Genomic DNA, 20,745 nt, shown 5'->3' on the forward strand with positions numbered 1-20,745 from the left:
AGACAAATCATTGAACAGCACAGAAACTTCACGCAACTGAAGTTTCATGTAATTTTGCATCAGGATATCAGAGAGGATAGATAGGCAGAAAAAGCAGGGAAAGAATGATTTAAAGCATTTCAGGGTAGAGGAGAAGGCAAGGCTAATACCTTTTTTTTTCTGAAATTAATTGTTCTCTAACCCAAGTTGTGGGAAACTCAGGGAAGATGTTTTAGAACTGTAAAAGTTTCCTTAAAACAAGAATACCTTGTTGCAGTCAATAAGCCCACATGCTACCTTCAGCTGATGAGAAGAAACAAATATTTTCTTGTCAGTAGAAGAACCAACACACTAAACTTTTTTAAAAAGACATAAAAAACCCTTTATGTGAGAAACAAGAGTATCATATCAGCATTTCTGTAAAGGTCTGAAATGGCAATACCATTGCTCAGTCTTCCACCTGCCAGCTCTTAGACTGTATTTTGTTGGTTGTTTTTTTCTTGCCAGATTCTACTATTCTCTATGGGATATTTTACCTCTTTTTTTTTTTTTTTTTTTTTGACAAATATCATCTTCAAATCAATGTAGACTGATATTAAAATAATGGAATACGGCAGTTTCTTCTGGTCCTACATTTACAACTGAGGATTTGCTGGTTGGAAAGAACACATCTTTCTTCAGAATGGTAAATTTGTATTCCTTTGCCCCTTTGGAATTGGAATTGGACTTAAGTTGTTCCAAAATAGACATTTATTCCCATGTAAGGTATCCTACAGACCCAGACAGATATTAGGCAGCACTAAAGGGAGCCCCGTGCCCTTCTGAAATGAGAGCAGGATGGTTTAGGTATGTAAAATTACATGGGACACTTTTTCAGCACTTTAAAGACATGCAGACCTCTGAAAGCATCATAACAACTCTAAAGGTATGCACCTGGATGTTTAGGATAACAAAGATCAACCTAACAAACTCACCTGCTACCCCAACATTCACACTCACACAGAAAAGTTTGGGGTGACAGCGACCTTTTTTTGTACATCATGAAGTTCCAAATAAAGATAGGAAGCACTAAGGCTTGTTATAATCCCTACTCACCATATCTGCATTTTCAAAGCCTAGGCAACTTGGTAGCCAGTTTTAATTAATTTTAAGCGGTCTTGGATATGATGCAGTTGTGAAAATTTAAGCCCAAGGACATTTAACCTCCTTCCTCCTCTGTCTCCATGCCAGTGGAATTACTTACCTGGTGACACTATGAGTGTGGTGCCAGTGTCAAAAACTAACTTCTCATACCAGAGAGCTAAAGATCTGTCACAAAACTTCTCTCCACTGTCAGCTCTTCACTAAGATGTGTTCCTGCTCAAAATGAGGCAGTGAAAATCCACTGGAGGATAGGACACTTCACAGTAAATTTGGGCCAACGTGCTAACCAGACTGAGAATGAATTATAATGTGCTAAACTTAAGTAGTGCACACCAGGTGTTTGGGGATCATGGCATAATGGTGATATACAGAGCTAGCCCAGTTGTTCCTGTGAAGCCTTCCTAAGTGGATACAAGCTGAGGATTCAGCTTGAAACCATGGCCAGAGAGAGTGCGCTCTAGGGATTATTGCAGCAGAAAATTCTTACAGTGAACCCAAACCATTAGATTGCTTTGTCCTCCCCCACCTTAATTTTAACATAAGTTTTAGAAATAAAATAATGGTACTTACTTGGTTCAACTGTGAGAGTGGTCCCACTTCCAAATACAAGCTTATCAGTGCTCACACTGTTAATACTTATTCCAATAAGTAACTCTTTGCTCACGGTATTCAAAAAGGTTGTAAAAACAGGAGATGAAAAGCCAGATATTTTTCCTAATTATCCACATGTGCAACTCCATGAGGGTATCCAGAGCCACATTGTTTTCCAAAACTGGGAAGTGAAAAATAATAATTGAATAGTTCAATGATTTCAAATAGCTTGACTGAGTACAGAATTCCGAAGTTATCCCTTTCTTCCATCTTTTAGAAACCTTGTGAGCTCTACATGTCCAGGATAAATAGAAATACAAAAATAATGTTGCCTTTATCTCCTTAATCATTTCAGCCACCCATCTCCTTTCTTACTCAAAATATATTGCCTTTTCTCCTTCTTTGGGTTTTTGTACAGGGCCATATGTTGTTTATATCATTGTGGTCCTCCAGCCAGTCCCACAGTGATATATTTCGTTACAAAAACTGTCTCTTCCTTCTTTTTCACTACACAGAATTTTGGATTATACAGGCAGTCACATGACTTCTCCAGTGGTTTCTGACCCAACATACCACATGAAGAAACATGATATGGTTTTCGAAGAACAGTCTAAAATAATAACAAAAAGGTTGAATTATAAGTGAAAACTTCGGGATTACATCACAGCTCTGAAAAGTGTCATGGAATTAAGCTGGAAAGAAAGCAGGAAAAAAATATCAGTACTTTTAGTGCTATCTCAAAGCATTTATGAAAATTATTCTGGGCTGCAGGAAGTTGTCTACTTTTTCACCTCGAATTTGGTTTCAGTGCTCAGGAGAATGAGGAATGTGCCTTATCTGGGCTCTTAGAGTTGGTGTCTGAGGGTCATCTGGTGCCTTAGAAAGTCTGTATGCTGTTTTAAGTAAGATGAGAAAGTAGGCAAAATGATTGCTCTTTGTTAGGTAGAGGCACTGTACCTATGGAAGTGGCTACTAAAGAGTAGAAGAGTTGTTGCAGATTGATCAAATCCTTCATGATAATCAATTTCTGCATCATTAGCACTATCTGGACCTTGACAGCAAAAGACAGACTCAGTCCCTGAGACTCTGCAGCTTCAAGAGCCCACTCCTCCCTTTTCTAACAAAGGAGAGGCAAGTTGAATCTATGCCCATCAGGATGGGAAATGGAGGTTCCCATGAAGACAAAGGCTGGGAGCTTGTGACTTCTGGCCCCAAGAGGAAGGCTCTTGCTTCCCCTGAAGATTTGCTACTACAGAACAGATTCAGTGCTGTCATAGCAAATCAGGAGCTGGGAGCTTTGTCATACGAGGTGTCTGAGCCCATTGACCATGAGCAGGAGCACTAGAAAAAGTGGTGAGTGTTAGTAATGGAAGGCTCCCTGCTGCAGGGAACAGCAGCCTCCTCTGACAGCTGGACCTGTGACCTAGGGAGGTTTACTCCTTGCCATGGACTTGGATTGGGGACATTGTTAAAAGACTTGCAAAACTTATTACACCTACTATTACCCCCCTGGTGGTCTTCCATGTGGGTATTAATGATACTGCCAGAGGAGTCCTGGAAAGTAGCAAGCAGGCTCTGGGGATGATGGTCAAGGGCACATGGGCCCAAGTGGGTTTCGATTTGATCCTGCTGGTGAGTGGAAGTGTGGTGAGGAGAGAGGCTGGATCCTGCTGGTCAACAATTGGTTGCACACCTGGCATTGGCAAAAGGGACTTGGTTTCTATGACCATGGGACCCTTTTTGAGGATTGAGGACTGTTTGGAAGAGATGGGATCCACCTGACTAAATGAGACAAAAACATCATTGCCAACAGGCTGGCCAACCTGATAAGAGCTTTAAACTAGGAACAACAGTGGAGGAAGAAGATGATTAATAATCAAGTGAGAAAGTGGTGGGAAGGATTGGTACAAAACATATGAGGACTGATATGAACAGGACAGATTTAATAATTTAAAAAAAAGGCCTGAAAGGGGTGCACTTCAAGTGTGTGTACATAAATAAGGAAGTATTTATGGGCAAAAAGAAAGCCCTCGTACAGTTTCTGGGAAATTAGCATGGCTGGGTGCCCCTTTAAAGTGCCTGTGCACAAATACATGCAGTATGGGGAACAAACAAGAGGAATTAGAGCTCTGCTAGTAGTTGCAGAGCTATGATCTCATTGACAACATAGAGGCATGGTGGGATAGCTCACATGACCCAAGAACTGAAATGCATGGTGAACTGCAGGTTAGCATACGTTGCCTGGGTTCCTCTCCAACATGGCTCAGTTTTTCCTCTGTGGCCTGGTTGCAGAGCTATGGGATCATGGACGTCCAGTGGGGTAGCTTACAGAAGTACTGTAGTGGATGAAGCCAGGCTGATCAGAAAAGACAGGCTGGGAAGACAAGGAGGGGGGATTGCCCTTTCTGTGAGAGAACAGCTGGAATACATGCTTTGGGATGTGCGATGAGCCAGATGATAGCGTAAGGGTCAGGATTAGAGGGCAGATCAGCATGGGTGACACTGTGGTGGGTGGCTACTACAGATCACCTGATCAGGAAAAAGTAGACGAAGTCTTCTTCAGACAATTGGAAGAAGCCTCTTGTTCACTGGCCCTGGTCCTCATGGGGTACTTGAACCATGTCAGATGTCTGTTGGCAGGACAGCACAGAAGGGCACAAGCAATCAAGCAGTTTTCTGGAGTGTACTGATGAAAACTCCCTGACACAAATGGCTGATAAGCTGGACCTCCTACTGGCAAATGAGGAAGAACTGGTGGTGGATGTGAAGGTGAGGAGCAGCCTTGACTGCCGTGATCATGCAGTATTTGAGCTCAGGATCCAGAGAGGAAGGAGCAATGCAAAAAGCAGGACTGGAGCCCTAGACCTCAGGAGAGCAGAATTTGGGCTCTTCAGGGATCTGCTTGGAAGAAGCCCATGGGTCATGGTCCTGCACAAAGGAGGAGTCTAGGAGAGCTGCTTGATTTTCAGACATCACCTCCTTCAAGGTCAAGAACGGTTCATCCTGACAAAGCAGTAAGTCAAGCAAAGGTGGCAGAAGGCCAAAATGTGAACAAGGGGCTCCTGAATAAACTCATAAATGGTAAATACAGAGGAACCACATGTGATTCAAAGTCCTTGTTCTGATGTCTAGTAGCTGGGACATTACTAGTGGGAAGTATCCTTTCTAGTCTCCTGTTCGTGTTCTTCATGCATCTGCTTCTGGTCACTGTTGGATATGAAGTTAAAAGGATCTTTGTTCTTACCAAAAAAGTGGGAACAAATCTTACCTCCTCTGTGCTTTGAGACAAAGAGAACATAATGCTAAGCTTAAATGGAAACATCTAAATACAGTAGGTTAATCCTGATTTGCTCAACTTGAACTGACAATCAGAAGTCTAAAATTATGTGCTTGCAAGATCCAAGATCTGATGGTGAATGTTGAGGAAACTGGTCTTGCATAGGAAGGTCTTTTGGCTGAGTCATTCTGGGAATCAAATTTGTGTATGTGCGTAGAGTTGTCTGAGGAAAAAGAGACTATTCAGGGCACCATGTTTCTACCTTCAAGAGAAGTCAGTGAGACAGTTTTTGTGTAGTGGTTCAGTCTTTTTCAGTCACTGTGGTACGTAGTCCCCACAGTGGTAGGCAGTTCTACAAAAACGTTTGCTGTTTTCAGTGCCAGATGATGTCTCCTGTTTCATGTCCTTTGAAGAGCTGGATTTTGTTTTCTTCTACACTGTTCCACTTCTGAACAATCTAATACTGTTCCAGAGAGGTTGCTGTACACTGAAAATAACATTATCAGCACTGCTTTTTTTGGCAGATAGGGTTGTATTAATCTCTCACTAAAATATTGCCCATACTTGTCAAAAAGAAATATTGTTCCTTTTGAGTTGTTAGAGCTGTTCTCACTTAAAGGACCCAATTACTGGTTTGTCTTTTGACCAACATCAAGAGAGTTAGGGTGAAATATTTTAAAGAATATCTGGGGACCAGCTGCTCGAGTCTTACTAATTTTCAATTTAGTTTCATTCTACATTTCCTAACTGTTTCTGGACCTTCAAGTATTTATGTTCTCAAAGCCTATTTTCATGCCAAATAAAAAAAAAAATCAGTCCATGTTTATGAATTGTTCAAAAGTTATTTTAGTTTAGCTGATGGTGGCTTAATGGACTCTGTTTGCCTTGATGTGCTCAAGTTGTTTATTTACTCTGGTATTTGATTTTTAATATTCCTTTTTTGAGTGCTGTTTTTATAAGCGTGTTGGGAGTTTCTTCCTGATTATATGCACCATTTTTCCCTCAGTTTCCGTGATCTTGTGAACTAGATTATTTGACCACTGAGTTGGCTATGCTTTGGACTTTTGATTTATTTATATGTGCCTTTAGCTGAGTTTGAAGGTGGAGAACATATAGTTGAACATATAGTTATGGTTTACTGAAGTTGCCTTTTAATTTGATTTTTATCTTACTTTAATGATTTTGATTAATGGTTCACTGGAATTGTGGAGCAGTTTCTGAATCCTCAAACTCAGTTCTAGAACACAAAAGGAAACAGCATTATTTCATCCTGTTCACAAATCTGCGTGGTTCCATGCTGTATTACTCACTATGTTTATTTGCGTTATTGTTGTTATCAAGTACAAGGGTATATTTCTCATTTTTAATCACTGTTTGTAGTACCAGTGCTGCTATATTTTCCATTGTTAACATGGGCATGTTCATCTGCTGTTCCTTTTATTGTGTCAAATTGTTTTCTCCTCCTCATTGCCTCACTCCTCCAGGAAAGTTGTCGAATTGTCTGATGTGATACTTTCAGTCTCTTGAACTGTTGGTAGGGCAAAGAGAACAATCTCTAAATACCTCCTGTGACAGGCCTGGGTACATACAGGTGTCTCTCCCACACCCTCCACTTGCTGCCAAATCTTCCCAGAGCAGTGAGACCGCACCCTGCTTGGCACTGAGTTAGATGCAGTTAAACAGTCTTTTTCCATTTGGGTGGCCACAGAAACACACCTGTCTTCACAGCCTCCCGCAAGCCACATGCTTGGATTTGTTCTGTTTAAAAGTTGAGTTCCGTCTTTGTTTTTTGCTCTGTCCTGGTGCATCCTCCTCCAAAAAATTGCAGGAGGCGCTCCAATACTGCCAGAGATATGTTAGAGAGAATGTTTAGGCTGTGTTCCACAAGACTGAAGACCTCTCCTTGAGTTCTGCTTCAGAGGAAATCAGAAGAGAGGGAGCCCTGCTTTCCTCCAGAAAAGTGTCCTAGGCAGATGAAGACACATTTTGGAGGGGAACTAGCCAGTGTTTTGTGCATGCATGGTTGTTTGAATTCCTTCTGCCCTTGCTGAAAGGTCTACCCTGCTTCTTTCCAGAAGAAACTATCCTGGCCCTTCCAGCATAATTATTCTTGACACTCCCCCCAAAATCTCCATTTGTATTTTAACACAATTTCCTTTTTTTGGGGAACAGCTCACTCTGAGTCTAGCTCCCAGCATGTCCACCTGATTTCATCACACATTTGTAAGAGGCTGTGTCCATGGCTTTTATTGGCAAAGAGAGCTGGATCTGTGATACATCTGTCAAGATGGTGACTTTTCTCTTAAAGGATGCAGTGGGCATTATATTCTTCTGTGGACAGAACCATCCCATTCAACCATTCTTCCAAGATAGAAATGTTACTGGTCATGGATTCCCTGGAGACACTATAGGTGATCTTAGGAAACTAGATATTTAAGACCAAACAGTAAGTCACAACCTTCACCATGGAGAGGACAGCTAAAAGCAGTGCTTTAAAAAGAGATCTATAATATCTGCTTGGCGAAGTCCCTGAGCTGCTGACACCTACAAGAAAGGCGGGTGGTAACAGAAGAAATAAAGTAACATTTGCTTTGTATTTATAGTCTTTGCAAGACATCTGACATTGGCCTGAGAGGCAGTCTGCTGTGTTGAATGGCTCTTAGATTAATCCACTGCAGCAATTCTTCCATAGAACCAAATATGGTAAACAGGGCAAAGTTTGGGGATAACTGACCTCCCACATACCTGTATCTCTTGTATAGGATGCCTAGGGCAATGTATGCATGTACATAAGCATATGGATGCATTTCCATATGGAGACATATGCAAATGCACTTGCATGAAAACTACACTTTCAAATAAAGAGATGAAGGGTCAGTCCTCAGAATAAGAAAATGTGTGTTTATTCACATGAAGCCAAAGCTAGGAGTGCAGAGAAGAAATTTTTCAACATATCCTGGGAAGAATCAGGTTGGCAGTGCAGTTCCCCTCTGTGCTGTCCCACTCTTCTCAGATACCATTGATTGACTATTGTTATGTGCTGCTGCAACATTACTCTGAGACTCCCTGAACAATATGAGGTATCCAAATGCAATTGAGTTCTGCCTTCCCATGTTAAAATTTTAGTTCCTTCAATGCTCATTGTGCTTATTCCAAAATAAAAAACACTCTTTCTCTATCTCTTTCTGCCTGTGGGAGAGACTGAGAGGGAAGGAAGAAGGTATCAGCATGTTCGTGGCTTTTGTGTGTGCTTGAGAAAGAGTCTGCTGCTGCTGCTGAGACCTTCCCTACTGTGGGGTCTGTGGCCTCTGTCTGCACCTGAGAAAGGGCACCTGCAACCCCAGGAGACACAGGTGAACAGGCAGGAACAGCTCAAGCAATTGCTTAATCTACTCTATCACTTCCCTGGGCTTCTGCTTGTGATCTCTAGGATTCATCAGCTGCAAACACAGACGCTCACAAGCTCTTGCTCCTGTTATAGTCTCAGATTTGGGAGACAAGCACGGAAAAAGAAACCAACAACTCAGAACTTGACCATGGGAAAAGGAAGACAGACTGGCTGGAAAGTAGCTTTGCTTTCCAATGCAGAGTCATAGACCCCTCCTCTGTCCAGGACCATAACCCATGGGATTCTTCCAAGCAGATCCCTGATGAGCACAAATTCTGCTCTCCTGAAGTCCAGGGGTTCTGTCCCACTGGCATGCATTTGGCATGGTTCAAGTACCCCATGAGGACCAGGGCCAGTGAACAAGAGGCTTCTTCCAATTGTCTGAAGAAGACTTCGTCTACTTTTTCCTGATCAGGTGATCTGTAGTAGCCACCCACCACAGTGTCACCCATGCTGATCTGCCCTCTAATCCTGACCCTTACGCTATCAGCTGGCTCATCGTACATCTCAAAGCAGAGCTCCATGAATTCCAGCTGTTCTCTCACAGAAAGGGCAATTCCCCTTCCTCACCTTCCCAGCCTGTGTTTCCTAAACAGCCTGGCTTCATCCATTACTGTACTTCTGTAAGCTACCCCACTACATCGCCATGATCCCATAGCTCTGCAACCAGGCCACAGAGGAAAAACTGAGCCATGTTGGAGAGGAACCCAGGCAATGTGCACTAACCTGCAGTTCACCATACAGCCTCTGAAGTTCCCAGAATAGAATCACAGAATCATAGAACAGCCCTGGTTGGAAGGGATGTCAAAAGATCATCTGGTCTTTTGTAGGAAAGAGCTTACCTTGCACCCTGTCTATTTGCATCTTGAAAACCTCCAGTGATGGAGATTCTACCACACCTCTGGGGAGGTTGTTGCAGTGAATGATTGTTCTCACTGTAAAAAGTTTCTTTCTTATATCAAGATGAACCTCTTCCAGTGCAACTTGGACCCGTTGCCCCTTGTCTTCTCCATGTGGCTCCTTGTGAATGAAGAGCCTCTGTCCTCTTTATAGCCACTCTTTAAGTACTGGAAAAATGTCATGAGGTTCCCCCTAAGTCTTTTCTTCTCCAGGGAGAAAAGACTTAACTCCTTCAGTCTCTCTTCATAGGACAGGTTATGCAGGCCTTTGATCGTCTTTGTGGCCCTTCTTGGGACCCTCTCCAGTCTGTCTATGTCTGACAAATTGTGAGGACCAGAACTGGACACAGTACTCCAAGTGCAGCCTGAAAAGCACTGAGTAGAGTGGGATGATCATATCTCTGTCTCAGCTAGTAATGCCCCTGCAGATGCAGCCCAGGATCTGACTTGCCTTTGCTGCTGTAGCAGTGCACTGCTGGCTCAGTTTCAGCTTGTTGTCTACCAGGACCCCCCAGGTGCCCTTCAGCAAGGCTGCTCCCCAGCCACACAGATCTGAGCCTGTACTGGGCTCTTTAGTTATTTCGTCCCAGGTGCAGGACTTTGCATTTGTTTTTGTTAAGCTTCGTACTTTTCTTGCTAGGCCACTCTTCCAGCTTGTCCAGGGCACTCTGTATGATGGCTCTCCCTTCTGATGCGTCCGCCTCACCACCCAGTCTTGTGTCATCAGGAAACTTGGCGAGGGTGCTTTCAAGCCCACCATCCAGATAATTTATGAAGATATGAAACAACATGAGGCCCAGTATCAATCTTGGAGAACCCCACTTGTGACAGGCTGCCAGCCTGACTAAAACCATTGATCACCACATGCTGAGTGCAGCCTGTTAGCCAATTTCCTACCCGTCTCACAGGGCACCCATCCATCTTGCCAGTTTGTCCAGCAGAAGGATGTGGGAAAGTGTTGAACACTTCGCTGAAGTCCAGGTAAACAACATCCACTGCTTCCATCCTCATGTTGACAGAAAATTATATTTTGTTGTAGAAGGTGATCAGGTTAGTCTGGCGTGATGTGCCTTGGCCTTCCTGACCCCATCCCTATGCAACCAGGCAACATGCCTACACTCTTCCCAGGATACCTGTCCCTGCTTCCACTGCCTTTGCATTTCCTTCTTGCCCTTTAGTTTGACCAGCAGGTCTTGACTCAGCCATGCTGGTGTCTTGCCTTCTGTCCCGGGTTCAGCTGAGATAGAGTTAATTTTCACAGGAACCTGGGAGGGGGCACAGCTAGGACAGCTGACCTGAACTAGCCAAGGAGCTATTCCATACCATGTACCATCATGCTCAGTATATAAATGGGGAGTGGGCTGGGAGGGAGCTCTTGGCTTTCGGTGGGGGAAGTGGCAGAGCGTTGGATTCCGTGTGGTGAGCAGTTGCACTGTGCCTCACTTGTTTTGTATATTCTTTTATTAGTACTGTTGTTGTTGTAGTAACTTCTCTTTTTGTATTGTCCCAGTTAATTGTCTTTATCTCAACCCATGAGGTTCCCTTTTTTTTCTTTTCTCCTTTCTGATTCTCCTCCCCATCCCACTGGAGGGGGGCGGGGAGGAGTGAGTGAGTGGCTGTGTGGTCCTTTGTTACCGCCTGGGCTCAAACCACAACAGTCCTTTTTGGCAGCCAACATGGGGCCTGAAGGGTTGAGATAATGACAGATCTGGCCAGAGCATGTTAAAACAAATTTGTTATACGCATTTCTTATATTAGTTAAATAGTCGCTAGTCACAGCGTTGGTTCATTTTTTCACATGGTGGCATTGTGTAAGTTCTTATATGCACTATGTATTCCCTGTGGTTACGTTTATCACCTCTGGGAGAGGGATCAGGATTATCATTTTGCTATACTGGGTAATGTCGACTTATGAAATGATTACATCACTGGTCATGAGGTTAAGCTGGTATCTCTATGCGGCAATGATATCATTTCCATACTTTGGGTGCCTTCTATTGGAAGTTATTGGTAAGTGCACCCAATCCATGGGGAAGTCAGGGGGGGATACTTCCCCCTGTTCGTTCATCTCACTTTTCTCCTTCCAGCTAATTACAACAGCTTTTGAGAATTTTGAATATCCTTGGGATGTGCAAGCCAGCATGTTGTTAGTGCTATGTCTCCTGAATATGTTTCAGGTCTTGTTTAGGGGTACAAAAAAGTTTTTTAAGAATACCACCCACAGACCTGCTCCAAGGCTGGATATTCATGGGTGGCATGGCATGTGGGAGGATATGGGCAGGTATCTAGAGAAATTCTCACCTCCAGTGGCTTGGAACTTCACTCCTGAACAACTACAAAACCCTCATGAAGTGGTAGAATATTTAAAAGGAAAATGCTGTGGCTGTTCTGGAGACGCACAACTTACCGCACTGTGCTGGGGTCCTGGCCAGTATCTATCAAACACTGCTTGATATTAGGCAGCACCCTCAGGGGGAAAAGAGGGAAAACAGAGTGACAGGCACCGTGGCTACCCCAAGCCTGGCGACAGGCACTGCAGCTGAACCAGAGAACCAACCGTGCCAGTATGAGTCATCCCTATACAAAATAAGAAACACACAAAGAAATCAGATCGCTTAGTGAGGGATGAAGGTGAACCAGGGTCATCACAAGAATAGGAGGAAGAGGTGAAATAATCATTCGATCTCTATCCCTGAGTTGCGCAACATGCAAAAAGATTTTGGCTGCCCCCCAGGTGAACACATTGTTACCTGGCTGCGCTGATGCTGGGATAAGGGGGCCAGTAGCTTGGAATTAGAGGGTAGGGAAGCCAAGCATCTGAGATCCCTGTCTAGGGAAGGGGGCATTGACAAGGTGATTGGGACAAAAACACAAGTCCTCAGCCTCTGGAGACAACTTCTGTCAAGTGTGAAGGAAAGATACCCCTTCAAGGATAACGTTACATGTCAGCAAGGCAAGTAGACCACCATGGGGAGAAGTAATGAGGGAATTAGCTATGCTGGAGGTGATTTATAATGATCCAGAAAATGAACAGTCACCCACAGATCCAGATGAAGTCCAATGGACACAACCCATGTGGCGGAAGTTTCTTTGAAGTGCACCACCAACCTATGCCAACTCATTGGCAGTGATGTCCTGGAAAGAAGGCTGTGGACAAACGGTGGACAAACTGGCTGTCCAGCTCCAACAATATGAAGGATGTCTCTCTTCCTCCCTATGGGCCTGCGTCTCGGCTGTAGAGGAATTGTCCTGGGAGTTCCAGCAATTCAAAGTTGATATGTCCTCCCCACCTGTACAGGCCTGCATCACAGCTATTAGGAGTAGGCATTCCTCTGCCCAAGAGAGAGGAGGTAGAAAATACATACAATGGGCTAATCTGTGGTTTTACCTGCGTGACCATGGAGAGGACATGAGGAAGTGGGATGGAGAACCTACCTCAGTCCTAGATGCACAGGTACATGAGTTGTGAGAAAAAGCAATCAGAAAAGAGGAATCTTCTTGGAAAAATGCCACTCCAGTTTCCCGTGAGCAGTCCCCCAGACAGAGTAGAAGGGCTGATCTCATTTCTGATCCTCTTGAAGGGACTTCTGATTCACGTTTGCGAAAAGTGAGTAACGGATACTCTAACCAGGATTAGAGGGGCCCAGCCTCCAGCCAGGTGGAGAAAAGGGACAACCGGGTCTACTGCATGGTGTGGATTCGATGGTCTGGCACATCAGACCCACAGGAATATAAGGCTCTAGTGAACACTGGTGCACAATGTACCCTAATGCCATCAAGTTATAAAGGGGCCGAACCCATCTGTATCTCTGCTGTGACGGGGGGATCCCAAGAGCTTAACTGTATGTGCTGAAGTGAGCCTAACTGGGAATGAGTGGCATAAACACCCCATTGTGACTGGCCCAGAGGCCCCGTGCATCCTTGGCGTAGACTGTCTCAGGAGGGGCTATTTCAAGGAACCGAAGGGGTACCATTGGGCCTTTGGTATAGCTGCATTGGAGATGGAGGAAATTGAACAGCAGTCCACCTTGCCTGGCCTCTCTGAGGACCCTTCAGTTGTGGGGTTGCTGAGGGTTGAAGAACAACAGGTGCCAATTGCTACAACAACAGTGCACCAGCAGCAATATCGCACCAACCAAGACTCCCTGATTCCCATCCATAAGCTGATTTGCCGATTGGAGAGCCAAGGAGTGATCAGCAAGACTCGCTCGCCCTTTAACACTCCCATATGGCCCATGCGGAAATCTAATGGGGAACAGAGACTAACAGTGGGGCTGAATGAAGTCACACCACCGCTGAGTGCTGCTGTGCCAGATATGTTAGAACTTCAATACAAACTGGACTCAAAGGCAGCCAAGTGGTATGCCACAATTGACACTGCTAATGCGTTTTTCTCAATCCCTTTGGCAGTGGAGTGCAGGCCACAGTTTGCTTTCCCTTGAAAGGGAATCCAGTACACCTGGAATCGACTGCCCCAGGGGTGGAAACACAGCCCCACCATTTGCCATGGACTGATCCAGGCTGCACTGGAAAAAGGTGAAGCTCCAGAACACCTGCAATACATTGATGACATCATTGTATGGGGCAACATGGCAGAAGAAGTCTTAGAGAAGGGGAAGAAAATAATCCAGATCCTTTTGAAGGCTTGTTTTGCCATAAACCAAAGTAAGGTCAAGGGACCTTGTCACGTCCCAAAGTTGGAGCGACTCAGGTTCGTGAATTTCCTTTGTCAGAATTAAGGTGAAACGACACCAGGGGAGTTCAAACAACAATCAACATTTATTCAACCTAGCTAACCTTGCCCAAGTACAAGTGAACTTATCAACATGAACCTTGCAACATGTTGTTAAGCTGCTGTTTGAAAAGAGAAGGTAGGTGTAGAAAAAGAAATGGAAAAAGGAACATGAAATGTATCAGAAGGAGAGCCCTCCCTTTGAGTCATGAGGTTCAGAGCAGATCCCCTTGCTTTCTGGACTCCTTCTCAAAGAGGAGCCCAGGGGCGGCTAGATCCACTCCTAGTCTCAGACTTGGCCAACGGTTTATGTTTAAAAGGATGAGGTGTAGGGACTGTGGAAAAGAGAGAAGGAAAAGAGGGACAGAGGGAGAGAAAAGGAAAGAAGGAAAGAAGAAGGAAAGAAGGAAAGAAGGAAAGAAGGAAAGAAGGAAAGAAGGAAAGAAGGAAAGAAGGAAAGAAGGAAAGAAGGAAAGAAGGAAAGAAGGAAAGAAGGAAAGAAGGAAAGAAGGAAAGAAGGAAAGAAGGAAAGAAGGAAAGAAGGAAAGAAGGAAAGAAGGAAAGAAGGAAAGAAGAGAACGGTTTCACCAGTCCTGGGTCCAGCATTAGTCCAGCCATCATAGAGATCCAGTTCCGGAGGGTGCGCACTGAGAACTTGTTCTCCCTTCTTTTATAGTATTTTAGTCGATGGTCTCAACACGCGCAGTTCCATTCCCGGGGTTCTCTGGAATTGGTAGGTGAGCTTTGGGGGGAGGGGGGTCATTGCGGAATTGCCTTTCTTTTTCTGCTGGCATGACCACTTAAGATAGAAGCACAGTCCCATCTTCCATGGGGCCTCCTCCTCCAGGCACATATGCTGTGCTCCTTCTCCTGGTCACTTCAGATAAGGAATTGGGGCTTTGGAGAAGTGTGTTCCCACCCTCCGTGGGGCCCTCTCCTTTGGCCACACTGTCCTGTTCACAAAACTCCAGCATTTTTACAGAGGCCGTTTTCTCCACGAAAGTTCTTTAACAAATGTTTGAGACATCGACTATAATTTGTCAGACCGACACAGACCTGCATGAGAGATCCAGTTTTTAGGAATAAAATGGCAAGACAGGCATCACCAGATCCCCATGGATGTGATCAACAAAATAGCAGCTATGTCTCCATTGACTAATAAAAAGGAAACAGAAGCCTTCTTAGGTGTTGTGGGCTTTTGGAGAGTGCATATTCCAAATTACAGTCTAATTGTAAGCTCTTTCTATCAAGTTACCCAGAAGAAGTTTAAATGGGGCCCTGAACAACAACAAGCCTTTGAACAAATTAAGAGGGAGACTGTTCATGCAGTAGCCCTTGGACCAGTCCGGGCAGGACAAGATGTTAAAAATGTGCTTTATACCACAGCCAGGGAGAATGGCCCTACCTGGAGCCTCTGGCAAAACGCACCTGGGGAGACCTGAGGCCAACCCCTGGGGTTTTGGAGTTGGGGATATCGAGGATCCAAGGCCCGCCATACTCCAACTGAAAAAGAGATATTGGCAGCATATGAAGGAGTTCGAGCTGCCTCAGAAGTGGTTGGTACTGAAACACAGCTCCTCTTAGCACCCTGACTGCTGGTGCTGGGTTAGTATATCAGGCCAGCAGACAGACACTTCAGTACCTCTGAGCAGAGAGTCACCCACTGCCAGCACTCAGCGCTTCCTTTGGTAGCTTTTAGTATGTGCTGCTGGTGCCATTTCTCCCCGTGAATCTGGGTCACTGGTTTTCTCCTCTGCCATGGGTGTCTGTTGCTGGCTGGTATGTTGGAGGAAGGGGAGTAAAGTGATATCCTGTTCCCATGGGTCACCAGAGACCACGGTGGCTCTTTCTCCAAGGTGCTGTCTGTTTGCTGTTGACTCCATCACCCTCTCACATGGCCAGTTCCTTGACATGTTGCTCCAAGGCCACCTGGCAAGTGACTGCTGCAGTGTGGAAGAAAAAGGCATGATCATTCTAATGAGCAAAGGACAGAACAATGCTGATGGGGCATTGTGATGACACTGGCCTAGTGGGAGGACTAAATCATTATCTTTGAACCCAGCTGACAAAGAAGGGCTGGGGAATAGAGTTGGTACCAGGAATCAGGACTCATGAGGAGGGAGACACCATGTGCCCCTCCCTCCTTTTCTCTGTCATGCAGGGAACTATTTCTGATTTTCCCATTCAAAGCAGGAAGGTTTTGCACCTGGGGGACAAATCCCTTTGTGTTTGCCAAGCTGGGAGGGTGAGGAAGCCACCCTCCTGTCCCTGAAACTGCTCTGAATGACCACAGGAGTGACAAGGACCTCTCACAGGCAAGTGGGCCTTGGGCCCTATGCTGCCATCCTAAGACCTTGCCTTTGCAAGATGGGCTGCAGTGCCCCATGAGCAGTGTGTCCGGTCCAGGTGTAAAACATTAGGCCCCAAGATATGGGAGGAGCAGGCAGGTGCCCTGCTTGTCCCCACACTGCAGAGGAGACAGGCTGGACAGAGGTTCCTAACTCACGGCTAGAAGAGGAGGAGGCCTCTTCCCACTGTGCTCTGCAGGGATGTTTGATGACATCGAGAGGTAGAGGCAGGTCAGGCTGCAAGCAGTCAGCACAGCTCCACGGAGCCGTGCAGAGCACAGGGGCATGCTCAGTTCCTGGAGGGCATCACCCCTTCCTTCCACTTACCTAGGATGAAGAGTAACCCCACGCACATGGCAGTCCACATGGCCAGGCCCGCTCTGTCTCACCTCTCTCCAGCTTCTCGCTGCCTGCAGAACAGCTCAGTCCATGTTTTCCCTGTCTGTGCCTCTGTCACTGCAGTCAGTCCTAGTCGCTCCTAGTTGCACCTTTGGTCTATGATAACAGTGAAGGCGAGAGGTGGGCCTGGAGGAGCAGAAGAAGTTGAAGCTGTTGGTGCACTCCCAGGTGTCTCCCACCCTGCAGGGTGCAATCACAGAGCCCTCGTTTGGCAGGAAAACCTCTGCTAGGCAAAAGGTGACATGTTGCTGTAGGGCCACCCTGACCTTCCTCTGAGGAAGGACTGCAGGGTGCTGATGGGACTTTGGAACTGGCCCTAATGGTGGCAGGTTGTTCTCCCATTGGCCCCACATCCCTTGGTGTTGCTGAGCTGCTGCTCCTGGATGGGACTCTCTGAACCCAGCTACACTTGGACAGGGCACCCCTAGGCAAACTTGCTCCCCACTCTGCTCCCTCCGCTCTGGCCCAGCACCCTACTCCTAAACACACTCCCTCATAATAATACTTATCCACCTGCTTCTTCCTGGTCATGAGCCTCAGAGACAGCCCAAGCAGCAAAGGTCGTACAGGGGTTTGGGCAAGTGAGAGCTGGGTTGTCCTTGGCGCTGAAGATCTGGGGCAGATGTGTAGGCTCAAGCCCCCCAGCTTATCCCCCAAAACTCCTGTCCACTGGTTATGATTTCACCTCAAACCCCATCACCCATGGGCCACTTGGGCAGAGGAGGTAGAGGAGCTGGGAATGATGGTATGAAGCTGAGCAAGGAAGGAAAGTGGGAGGTATCAGGGAAGGTTTTTCCAGGTTCTTTGTTGCTCACAATCCTACTATATTTTAATTTCCCATAAATTAAAATTCCCGCAGTGTGCAGGAAAGGCCAGGAACTCCTGCGGCGCAGAGTGATGGAACCTCACCTCCTGGGAACCCCCCTGAGGCCCCCACCCCAAGCAGCCCCTTGCCCCACAGCTCTGACATTGTGGGCCGGGCCCCAGCAGGTTTGTGTCAAAGCTCAGCGGGATTTCCTGTCCCTGTGCGACAGCGTGTTAACAGCGCAGAAGTAGCGGGCAGAATCCCGGGGCTGCATGTCCCGCAGGGACAGATACAACTCAGACCAGGAACTGTCCCAGAATACAGTAGCTCGACCCTCCACTGACTGCCCGAATTCAATGACTGAGGTATCAGAGCTCTTGTAGGACACCCACTCGAGACTGCCGCCGGCCGCCTGACGGTACCACCAAACTGTGGAATTCCCGAAGCTGAAGCCGGATCCCCGGCAGGAGAGGCGCACGGTCTCCCCGGGCGCTCGCAGCCCTCCGCCGTCCTCCACCAGCCTCAGCTGCGCCCACAGACCTGCGGACGGAGGTTTTTGTTAAAGCTCAGCTGGATTTCCTGTCCCCGTGCAACAGCACAGAAGTAGCGGGCAGAGTCCCGGGGCTGCAGGTCCCGCAGGGACAGAATCGACTCGGACCGGGAATTGTCCCGGGACACTGCGGCTCGACCCTGCACTGACTGCCCGAATCGAATGAATGAGGAATCCTGGTTGATAACGGACACCCACTCGAGACTGCCGCCGGCCGCCTGACGGTACCACAAAACTCCGTAACTCCCGAAGCTGAAGCCGGATCCCCGGCAGGAGAGGCGCACGGTCTCCCCGGGCGCTCGCAGCCCTCCGCCGTCCTCCACCAGCCTCAGCTGCGCCCACAGCCCTGCGGACGGAGGTTTGTGTCAAAGCTCAGCTGGATTTCCTGTCCCCGTGCAACAGCGCAGAAGTAGCGGGCAGAGTCCCGGGGCTGCAGGTCCCGCAGGGACAGAAATGACACGGACCGGGAACTGTTCCGGGACACCGTAGCTCGACCCTCCACTGACTGCCCCAATTCAGTAACTGAGGTATCAGCGCTGATGTAGGACACCCACTCGAGACTGCCGCCGGCCGCCTGACGGTACCACCAAACTCCGTAACTCCCGAAGCTGAAGCCGGATCCCCGGCAGGAGAGGCGCACGGTCTCCCCGGGCGCTCGCAGCCCTCCGCCGTCCTCCACCAGCCTCAGCTGCGCCCACAGCCCTGCGGACGGAGAGCGCAGGCAGCCGGGCAGGGCGCGCCCACGGCCCGAGGACGTTCCCCCGCCGCCCCGGGGCTGAGCCGCGCCTGCTCCCGACACCTGCGCCCCGACCCGCTGCCCGAAAGCCTCCCGAAAGCCCTCTCCCCCGCACTCTCCCCCGCCCGCTCCCCGCCTCCCCGCTAAGGAAGGCCAGCGCGCCCGGCGCCGGAGCAGCCGCGGCCCCGGGCAGCCCCAGCCCCGGGCCCAGCCCCGGGCTCGCTGCCCGCCCCGCCCGGCTCTCACCTGCCGGCCCCGCGGCCAAGGCCAAGGCCAGGAGCCACGGCCCCAGCCCGGGCGCCATCGTGCCCTGCCGCGCCGGGGCCGGCCGGGGCCGAAGGGCCCGGCGGGAGCCGCAGAGGAGCCGAGCGGAGCCGCGCTCGGGCCCGGGCTCGGGCCGGCTTCTGCGCGCCCCGCCGGCTCGGCCCCTCGCCGGGGCAGCGCCGACGCCTCTGCCCGCCCCCGACAGCCCCGGCCCCCCGGGGCCGCGGCCCCTTGGCGGCAGGAGAAGGGGCGGCGCGGGGAGGGCCGCGGGGCAGGGGCGGCGGCAGCGGCAGCGGCGGCGGCAGCGGCAGCGGCAGCGGCAGCGGCAGCGGCAGAGGAGGAGCGCGGCGCCCCGGCAGGCGAAGGCTCCTGCCCCTCGGCTCCCAGCAGAGGAGACAGGCTGGAAAGAGGCGCCTAATTCACGGCTAGAAGAGGAGGAGGGCTCTTCCCACTGTGCTCTGAGGGGTGTCTGACGACATCGAGAGGCAGAGGCAGGTCAGGCTGCAAGCAGTCAGCACAGCTCCACGGAGCCGTGCAGAGCACAGGGGCATGCTCAGTTCCTGGAGGGCATCACCCCTTCCTTCCACTTACCTAGGATGAAGAGTAACCCCACGCACATGGCAGTCCACATGGCCAGGCCCGCTCTGTCTCACCTCTCTCCAGCTTCTCGCTGCCTGCAGAACAGCTCAGCCCACATCTTCCCTGTCTGTGCCTCTGTCACTACAGTCTGTCCTAGTCGCTCCTCGTTGCACCCTCAGTCTATGATAACAGTGAAGGCGAGAGGTGGGGCTGGAGGAGCAGAAGAAGGTGAAGCTGTTGGTGCACTCCCAGGTGTCTCTCACCCTGCAGGTGCATCACAGAGCCCTCGTTTGGCAGGAAAAACACTGCTGGGCAAAAGGTGACGTGTTGCACTACGGCCACCCTGACTTTCCTCTGAGGAAGGACTGCAAGGTGATCCTGGGACTTTGGAGCTCAGCCTGGGGGTGGCAGGTTGTCCTCCCTGGGGGCCCCTGTCTCTTGGTGCTCCTGAGATGTTGCTCCTGGATGTGAGCCCCCCCTCGAGCCCAACTCTGCTTGGACAGGGCACCCCTAAGCAGATATGCTCCCCTCCTCCCTCCACTCTGGCCCAGCACCCTACTCGCTCCTCCACGCTGACACTGCTCCCGCTGCCTCTTCCCATCAAAGCCTTCCCAACCCCCCCCCCCCCAAGCAGCAAAGGCAGCAAAGGGCAGGTGAGATCTCGGGTGTCCGTGGCACTGAACCTCTGGGCTACATGTGTAGGCTCAAGCCCCCAGCTCATCCCCCAAAGCTCACGTGCACAGGACTCAGCAGGGACAAGGCTGTTGGGGCTCCTCAGCAGAGCAGGGTCACTCCCTTCTCTGTGCTCACTGTACTCCGCAGGAACTCAGAGCTCCCCTACAACCACAGGAGGGGACACCTACTGAGCCCTGACACAGTGTCACCCTCTTGACTGCTACCACCATTTTGGGGAACATAGCCCACTCCACACCAGCCCTCCACGGACTCTCTGCATCCCTTCCCTCTCCTCTCTTTTGATGGGTGCTCCAACATGTCCCTTTGGGGAGGGAATCTCCAGGACTAGGGTGGAAAAAGGCAGCTGCAGAGGGTAGAGG

General features: G+C 48.7%; 2 protein-coding genes and 1 gene segment (V, D, J or C); all 3 read right to left on the reverse strand.

Annotated features, from left to right (window-relative positions):
- LOC142034583 (M1-specific T cell receptor alpha chain-like) overlaps window positions 1-20,745 on the reverse strand; it is a 137,276-nt gene that overhangs the window by 64,839 nt on the left and 51,692 nt on the right. The window lies entirely within an intron of this gene.
- Window positions 1-20,745, reverse strand: part of LOC142034582 (T cell receptor alpha chain MC.7.G5-like) — an 88,673-nt gene that overhangs the window by 6,234 nt on the left and 61,694 nt on the right. For 2 of the 3 annotated variants that reach the window (XM_075036128.1, XM_075036127.1), the window contains exon 2: window positions 1,693-1,757. In XM_075036128.1, the coding sequence (XP_074892229.1) occupies window positions 1,693-1,757 (65 nt within the window). The remainder of the gene's footprint in view (window positions 1-1,692; window positions 1,758-20,745) is intronic. The other variant, XM_075036130.1, reaches the window with a different exon arrangement.
- On the reverse strand, window positions 14,007-19,260 carry LOC142034590 (Ig heavy chain V region C3-like). The segment is given in 4 exon segments: window positions 14,007-15,952; window positions 16,747-16,882; window positions 17,954-18,101; window positions 19,094-19,260. Coding segments are annotated over 3 exon segments (309 nt in total).

The sequence above is a fragment of the Buteo buteo genome, chromosome 9 (assembly GCF_964188355.1).
Source record: "Buteo buteo chromosome 9, bButBut1.hap1.1, whole genome shotgun sequence".
NCBI classification, from domain to species: Eukaryota; Metazoa; Chordata; class Aves; order Accipitriformes; family Accipitridae; genus Buteo; species Buteo buteo.